Source organism: Merops nubicus, unplaced genomic scaffold, assembly GCF_000691845.1.
Source record: "Merops nubicus isolate BGI_N331 unplaced genomic scaffold, ASM69184v1 scaffold1710, whole genome shotgun sequence".
NCBI classification, from domain to species: Eukaryota; Metazoa; Chordata; class Aves; order Coraciiformes; family Meropidae; genus Merops; species Merops nubicus.
In genome coordinates this window covers 10,770-19,707 of record NW_008583334.1, presented here as the reverse complement: position 1 = coordinate 19,707, position 8,938 = coordinate 10,770, and the positions used below count along the sequence as shown (strand labels likewise).

At 35.6% G+C, this 8,938-nt stretch overlaps 1 protein-coding gene across 1 annotated transcript in view; it reads left to right on the top strand.

Annotated features, from left to right (window-relative positions):
- Positions 1–8,048, top strand: part of LOC103772825 (CUB and sushi domain-containing protein 1-like) — a 36,201-nt gene extending 28,153 nt beyond the window's left edge. The window contains exons 8-9 of the mRNA XM_008940171.1: positions 1,619–1,807; positions 7,942–8,048. Coding sequence (XP_008938419.1) covers positions 1,619–1,807; positions 7,942–8,048 — 296 coding nt within the window. The remainder of the gene's footprint in view (positions 1–1,618; positions 1,808–7,941) is intronic.
- Positions 8,049–8,938: the final 890 nt, after the last annotated feature.

Here is an 8,938-nt window from a genome sequence, read left to right as displayed (position 1 = left end):
CTATTACTCAAATGTAAAATATTTACAATTATGCATACATCTTAGCTGCTAGTTGAGATGCTCATGCACATGGATATTCTCTGGAAGAAGCACATGAGAAACTCATATACCCAACTTTCTTATATAATTTTTTCAAGAACTGTAAAAATGTACATATGCTTTGGTGACATATGACAATGTTTACAGATGAACATGTTATTTATAGATAATGTATCTCTTTTAGCTTGATTTTAAAAAAAAAATAAACCCCCACACTAATTAGAGAAATAGTGTTGGATTTACTCATATCAAATGCGGAATTAAATTTTTTCTGGATCCTTTGGACTAACCGAGTCAGAGGTCAGCCATTTTGCATGTTCAGAATGTAAATGCAAATATTAAATGAGATCTCTGACAGTTTATTTATAAATAACTCAAAATGGTAGAGGGCTAAATAACTTTTAGAAAAATACACAAAATATTGTTATGGATGCAAGTGGGAAAATTGTAGAGTAATAAAATGTGGATCACAGAATTTTTCAAACTCATGCAAATGTTTATGCCATACCTACAACTGATACACGTAGCCATCATATGCCATCATTTATATTAAATAAATATTTTGAGAATATCTTTTATCCAGCCTGTAAGATAAACGTTTTAGAAAATGGCTTTTCTCATCAGTTATCAGATTCTAGGTGATCTCTGGTGCCTTTTGGATCATATTCTGAAGAATATAAAATCGGACTTTTTGGATTTGATGTAAAGTTGATCATTCTCAAAATCTTTTCTCTAATAATGGTCAGTAGTGAATGTCTAAAGAGGAGAAAATCCCACAACACAGGACAAACATATAGTGATACTTCCCCAGCATACTCTGTAAGGATGAGGGAATGTGTGGCTCAGGTAATTCCTGAGTTTGGTGTAGTCCCTCTGTATGTAACAACCCTGATTTTTCCAATTAATTTCTTCTGACTCCACTTGAATTATTCTTGAGGCATGGTTAAAAAAACAGAAAAAAAAAATTTGGCACTTAAGACTTCTTTAAAAAAAACAATGTTTGTATTTTCAGTTGGTTGACACCTGTAGGATTTCCAAACTGGCTGCAAATAGGCGTTGTGGACAGCGTAGCTGTACTTAGGAAACTCAGGCACATTTTTTGAAAATGTGGTCATATGTCTTTTCATTTAGATGACCATTTGGTTTTGTTGCTAGGTTTTCTTCATTATATAAGCTTTTTTTTTTTTTTTTTAACTGTAAGTCACACTTTTGAAATTGTTTGGGAGTTTCAAAAAGGATGAATTCTTAGTTCGCGCCAAGGATGCAATGAAACAAAATTATAGTAAACTGCTTAGAGTACAAGCTGATTACAGCCCTTGAAGACAACCAATGTAGTGTGGGTGGGGCACAACAGATACGTAATTGCTGTCTATATAACCCTATTAAACATAGAATCAGTACTGGGTTCTAGCAGAGAACACAACTCTGAAATACGTGTTTTCCAAGTGTTCTGTACTGATACAATGCAACTAATCTGTTGTTTGGTTGGTTTGCTTTGGTCCTCCTCCCCTCCACCCCACCCCCCTCCACATGGACAACTTGTCCCATTTATTTATACATTATATTTTATTATCTGCAGAATATGATCTGGAGCCATGTGATGATCCTGGTGTTCCTGCCTTCAGTAGGAGGGTTGGATTTCATTTTGGTGTTGGAGATTCGTTGATCTTTTCTTGTTTCCCCGGGTATCGCCTGGAAGGTGCTAATAAACTGACCTGCCTGGGAGGTGGTCGTCGTGTGTGGAGTGCACCTCTGCCAAGGTGTGTGGGTAGGTGGTCACATGCTTTCATTTCATTCATCAAATCGTTAATAGCACATGGCATGTGTAAGAATATTACACAGAGGACTCAGTGCTTGGGTTGAAAGGATTGTTCCCCAAGCCATACAGACTTTTAAGTCAGTGCAAGTAATGCATGTCACTTTTACTTAAGGGACAAAAGTAAGAAAGAGGAATAATTAGAACTGTGATTGAAAATAAGATCAAAATGTCCTATGAGATAAAATGTAAATTTAATTATTGAACTGTGCTTGCCATAATTAAGTTATAAATTTCTTACTTTGTCTTTCAGTGTAAAGAAATAACATTCAGTGCTTTTAGGTGAAAATAGCCTTTTATAGAGTCCCCTGGCTGGTTTTTAACGTCTTTTTTCATATTGTGTTATTATGCTTGTAGCTCTAACTTGTTGGTTTGGTCTTTTTACAGTTTATAAACTATAAACTGTATTATAGCATTGTAAACCATAATTTTTAACATTAATATGCTGTTTTTAGAAGTTAGTAATAAGCTCCAACTGAGTTCTGGGAAAAGTTACGGGACAGGATTTTATGAAATTTGCACAGTTGCTGCAGTTGATTTGTGAATTGATTTTGTCACCACCATGTCAAGTGAATCTGATCAGCCACTGTTGACATGTTTCTGAAATGTCAAATAGTTCCACAGAGCTCTAAATGGATTTCCTTAGGGGAGGGTTCTTGTTTTAAATGAGTTTTCATTTTATTAAGAGAAACTCAGCTTCGTCTTTTTTCTTTTGTTTGTTTTAAAAGGATGTATCTCTATATCTAAAAACAGTCTTATCATTGTACATATATGTAAGACATATAAATAGTTTTTATGAAAAACAGCAAACTATTTTTCATTTTGTTTTAAAACCTTGGTGTTGTTTAACCCATAATGAAAGAAAGTGGCAGATGAGAGGGGAAAAAAAAAAAAAAAAATTATGGACTTTGCCATTCATTTGGAAACTTTGGATTTAAGTGTTAGGCTATTTTCAGCTTGGTGAACCTGGCAGTTTTATTCCCCCTTACTTTTAAGAGTGTTCAGCTATTTTGTGGCTGTATGTATGTGGAATGGAAAGTTAGCTCCCTATTTCCTTGTTCTTGAGAATTCTTTAAGTAATATGTTGTCTATTAGCTTTACCGAGGTATCGTTAGGCTATACCTATGTGTAATGAAAACTGAAAATGAAACTCTTGCTAGTGCATGTTGCTTAACTGTTGCTCATTAAAAAAGTTCCTTAAGTAGACTCTAACACAGTCAACATATGAATGTTTTCAGTACAGATATAATTTTTTAGGATGCAAAGAATATTAATATAAAGCATTTTCTAAGCAAATCACATATTTTGATGACTGACAGAAGAAAAGTAAGTTTTTTAGGAAGAAAAGTGTCTGTATGTAACAAAATATGTATGAATGCAATTAATTTCCATGAAGTCATATCAAATTACAAGACAGTTTAAAAATATGACACCTTAAAATATCTGACACCTTAAAAAACATAAACAAATTATAGAAAGGGAAAAATACCTGTATACTTGAATAATGGTTGGCTCTGTCTTACAAAGGAGAAAGAAAGGAGAAAAATAAAAAACAAAAACAAACCAAAAAAAAAAAAAAAACCCAAACACAAAAAACAACCCTCCAAATCTCCAAATGCAGACTTGGAGGCCTCTAAGATGAGCGGATATTATGTCAATTTACTGGGAAATACAAAGTGAAAGGTTACAAATTCATTATGTAACTGCCCAGAGGAGAGCTCTGTGTCCCTCACCAGCTGTCATGTCCAGGAATTTAACTAGTTCTCGTACCATGGATTGTGAGCAGGGATTCTAAGTCTGCAGGCATTTTATAGTGGGTGTGATTCAGACTGAGATCCAAACTTCTAAATTTGACTGTTTGAAGTGTAGTTGCATACATTTAGGTATTTTACAGTGAGATGAATCAGTCTCCAGACATAATTCAAATGCTTAGAGGGAGGTTACTTCAATTTATGTATCTATTAATTTATGCATCACCTGTCATTGACAAAAGTGTCCCAGTTGACTTGCTATTCCTATAATCTCATCTCAATGTCTTCATTATTCCTTTACCATATACCTTGTTAGCACATGTATGAACCCTTGTGACCAAGAGCTGAAGCACTTCTGTAATCCAGCACCTCTGGTTACCTGCAGTTATGTTCCATAGGACCTACTTCAGATTCCTACTGTTACATGACTGTGTGCTATTATTTCTCTATTTCTGAGCTAATCTAATCTCTGGAAAGTGAATTGGTACTGTCTATAGTATACATGGGAAGTTGGCATGCTTTAGAAGGGCTTTCTAGACAATGATTCACAGATTAGAGATTGAAGGTATGAAATTTCTGTTTTGAAATCAATTGCAATCTCTGAGAAGTGCATTCAGTGAATCCTTTGAACCCTTGAGGTCCTTTCAAGGAGGATCTTTGTACCACATAAGCTGAAACTGCCTGTGTAGTGTTGTGCTGCAGTTTACCCAAAGTGGGGGCAAACTTACAACTACTTTAAATTTGGTGTTGACTAAAATTTCAGAAAAATTCTAGCCCTGTCTTCATAACCAAGCTTTGCAAATACTAGAAGACAAAAAACTTTCCTCATGGTAGGTGGTGTGTAAGAGGAATCTCAGCAGTCCATTTTTATATAAAAGACAGTTAGTTGCTGGAATAAGAAATGTCTGTTGCTGCTCCTCTAGCTAAATTCAGAAAATGCCAAGTTCCAAACAGGAAATTGCATAAAGACTGAATAGTTAATGTATTTAAATGCACTTAGGATGTAGTGAGAGAATATCTATCTTAACTGCAGTGACAACACTGGAAAAATAAGAAAATAATCTTTACTAACATCTTTAAATCATCAAGAACTTAAAATTGGTAACATACACTAAACGTATTATCTGCCAGTCCTTATACGCGCTTTAATAAACCCTTTTAAGTATTATTATTTGTAAAGTTATCTCTGTGTGTTGCCAAATTCCTTAGTTATCAGCTTTATTTATGAGGTTAGAGAGATTTGATGGAATAAGAGAAAAGTAAATCAATATTGTTCAGCTTATATTATTGCAAAAATTGAATTATTATTATGAAGTGACATATATATGAAGAATTATGCTAGAATGAGAACTTATATAGTTGGTGTTGAAGATTTTATTCAACATTAACATCTTGTAAACCTTACTTCATAAAATGGAAGTTTTTGTTTTATAATTCATTTTCATGTTTGGATATTTGCTCTATTTATTGCTTAATTTTATTCATGTGTCATTTGAATATAAATTTTGGACCAGTATTGTTTATGGAACATTTATTTTTCCGTTATGTGCAGCCAACATTTATATGAAAATAGGTGCTCAACCACACAAATGGCTGAAAAAGTTATCATTTTCAGTATGTAAATTCAATATGAAACTGTGTGCCTGCTTGCATTTCCTTTCAGTGTATTACCATACATAAATTTAGTTTTCTTAGAAGGAGAATTGGAATGCATGTCTACGCTACACTATATAGCAAGATAATCTGTATTAATTAGTTCCTATAAAAATTTGTATCTTATTTGACTTATAGAATCTTCAAGAAGTTCTGGGTCTTGGCCAATTTGGGATATTTGCCTGTTTGGTGTTTGGGCTTTTTATGTGTGGTGTTTCTTTCTGGTGGGCTTCTGTGTTCCATTCAAATAGATGTTTTGTTTAGTTCAGATATCATAAAATTTTATTGATCTGCAGCAAAGCTGTTACCCCGCACTGAAGAGAGAAGACTTTTTTTGTTTTGTTTTGTTTTATTATGGTTGTCTTCCATCTTTTTTTTTTCAATATTTTTATCTTTTACTACATAATGTACTGTAATAAGAGATTCATACCTCGTATTTTGAAAATGCTTACTTAGCCCTATAATGTGGATGACATACTGCAAAACTGCAAAGATTACCAAAGTATCAATAATTAGGTTAATGAAGTATGAGCCATTTAATTAGCCATGAATTTATAGGACTAATGTAACCGCTTACCGTGCCAGACACAGATATGCGTCTATATTCTCTATACATATCCAATCATATACATCATGACAAGTCTGTAATTCATGGAGAAAGGAAACTTATTTAATGAGAGCTCAACATTTCCTTTTTGTGTCAGTTATGTTCCATTTTGAATAAATTTATGGACTAGTTCTAAGCCATGTCACTAAACCCATATACAAGACCCCAGTTCCTAAGTGATGAAGAAAGCTCTTTATAAATTATGCATGGACAAGCATTACTTATCTAAAATAGTATATCTAAATAACTCTTTTAACTCAGTCTATGAAGAAAATTTTGTCTCTAAAAAAGTAGGAGACTAAAGATATCTATAATTCAATTTAAGGAAATCTTAAAGAAGTAAAATGGAGGGGGAAAGACATTCAGTGCTCTTCAGTCCAACCTGCTTTCATATGTTTTTTTCTTAACATCAAGGATGTTTACAGAGGTTTCATTTCTTGTTGCCATGGTACCTAAGACATTAGGGGGGAAGATAGCCTCTTACCTTGAAGACGAATTCACACAAAGACTACTTCTTTTTCAAAAGAGTGAAAAGAAACTACTTGTCTTGAAATCTGCTGGCATTAGAGTGTACATTCAGAAGTTAAATCTAATCTCAACTCAGTGGCACAAATTATTAAGTACATTATTGGGTTCAGTAGCCTCTTCATTATTTCTTCCTCATAATTTCTACATTGACCAAACTCATCCATGTGATAAGTTATATAACAAGAAGAGATATATCACCCATCGTTATATAACAAGAAGAGATTTTTGGTCCTTTTAGGACACATGGTAATATATACTTTCATGATTCTTTTACTCACATTCAGGATGAAAGTCCTTCAATTTTAATTGCATTTAATTTATAAAACAAACATCTACACAGGCACATGCTGATTCTGTGAATAATACTCAGCTTCATCTGCTTGTGAAAAAAAAAAAAAACAACAAACAACAAACCAGCAGGATTTCAAAAAGTGTTGCCATTCACCATTCTCCATCCAAGTAAATAATTTCATGCCAAAGTCAAGTTCCTCCAGGGTTCATCTCCAAAATGTTCTGAAATTTTCCTGGTTAGCATTACATCATGACCATCATTTTTAGTCCTAGACTTTGAGTCCCATAGGGACTACATTATCATGTTTTTCCCTGTCCTTTTCTCCATGCTGTGCAGGCAGATGGTCTTTCCCTGAACTTTAGAGGACTTTATTTAAGTGCCTGGAAGTTGGCTGGCTTTTAGAATACGGCAGTACCCCTTTTTCTCCTTTTCATAACAAAATGATACTGCCAAGACTGTCTGCAAAATCAGATAGACATTCATAAACAGGTGCCCTTGTTAATCTTGTTTCCCTGTGTCAACTCTTTGTTCTCTTATCTTTTCATTTAGAATTATTTTAATGTTTATCTCAGCCATGCACCCCAAGTGGTTATACAGTATTATTGCAGCTCATCACAGAGTTTTGAAGACTCTACTTAGAGTTTCTCTTTGGCTCATCATTCCACTTCTAAATGTGTCCTCCAGTTGGATCTCTCCCTCCTGACTAGAAAGCAGTTTGTGCCTACAGCCACCTACTTGCTACTACATGAAAAGAGTTTTACTGTTAACTGTTAAAATGTTGGAGATGGAGACCATTAGGGTTGACTGCTTTTGCACTATTTAAGGAACAGACATGATTGTTATCTAAGGTGGTGTCAGATTTCCCTCATCTTGGAAGATTAAAGTTTCTTTGTTTGGTTGGTTTTTTTCTCTCTTAAAGCGGGGCTTCTCCTACAGAAGCTACTCCTCTTAGTATGAAACCATTACCCCTTATCCTATTCAACAGACCCTGATGAAATGTTTGTCCCGAGCTTTCTGAGAAGCCCCCTTTAACAACTCAAAGGCCACAATAAGATCTCTTCTGAGCCTTCTCTTCTCCAGGCTGAACAACACTAACTCTCTCTGCCTTTACTCAGCAGAGAAGTGTTTAATCCCTCTGATCGCTTTTGTGCTGCAAGAGGGAAATTGAGCTCAAGTTAGTAATTCTCAGGTAACTTATGATGTTGTGGAAGATGCAAGTCTTTGTAATAATGCTAATATATAACAGTTGTGCTAGGAAAAGGCATGCCGTATGCTGAAGGTGCAGTTCGTACCAAGAAGGTGCCTGTGTCTTGGGTGGAGGAAGAGGAGTGTACAGGCTGTCGACCATCTGCTAGACCTTAACTCTTCTGTCCCCTACCCCCAGCAGGAGAGGTACTCCTCCTGGTGATTATTTTATACCCTGATCCTGTCTGTCCCTGCCTTCTAGGAGGACGTCTAGCATGAATTGAGCCGAAAGTTGAGTAACGTAGTCATATATATGTTTAGCATGTACTCCATTCGGCTCATTACCATATTTAAGGATGCACACTTTAATATTAAGTTTGCTGCTAATTAGGCAAAGGTCTTTGCTTTGACACTATAGCCTTCAAAATTTATGTCAAAGCTGGTTGCTTTTATTGGTTTAGCTGAAACTGGGCTGTCTTATCTTCCCAAGACTCCCTCCTTCAGGGAGCTTGGTGTGCCAACTCAACAGGTCTCCAACCCCAGAAATATCACAAGAATCTCATGGTCACAAACATCATAACCTTTCTCCCAAAGTGCACTACATTAGCCCATATTCCTCCCTCAGAACAAACTAGGCCATTTTCCCACACCCAAGTGCAGGAACTTGCACTTGGCCTTGGTGAACTTCATGAGGTTCACATGAACCCACTTCTTGAACTTGTCTGGGTCCCTCTGGATGGCATCCTGTCCCTCTGGCATGTCAGCTGCACCACTGAGCTTGGTGTCATCTGCAAACTTGCTGAGTGTGCACTCAATCTCACTCTTTATGCCATTATATTAAATAGCACTGGTCCAAGTATAGACCCTTGAGGGACACCACTTGTCACTGATCTCTATATGGAGATCGACCCGTTGACTGCTGCTCTCTGGATGTGACTCTGCAACCAGTTCCTCATCCACCAAACAGTCCAGTCATCAAATCCATATCTCTCCAGTTTAGAGAAAAGGAAGTTGTCGGCAACTGAGTTAAAGAAATCCAGATAGACAACATACATGGCTCTTCCTTT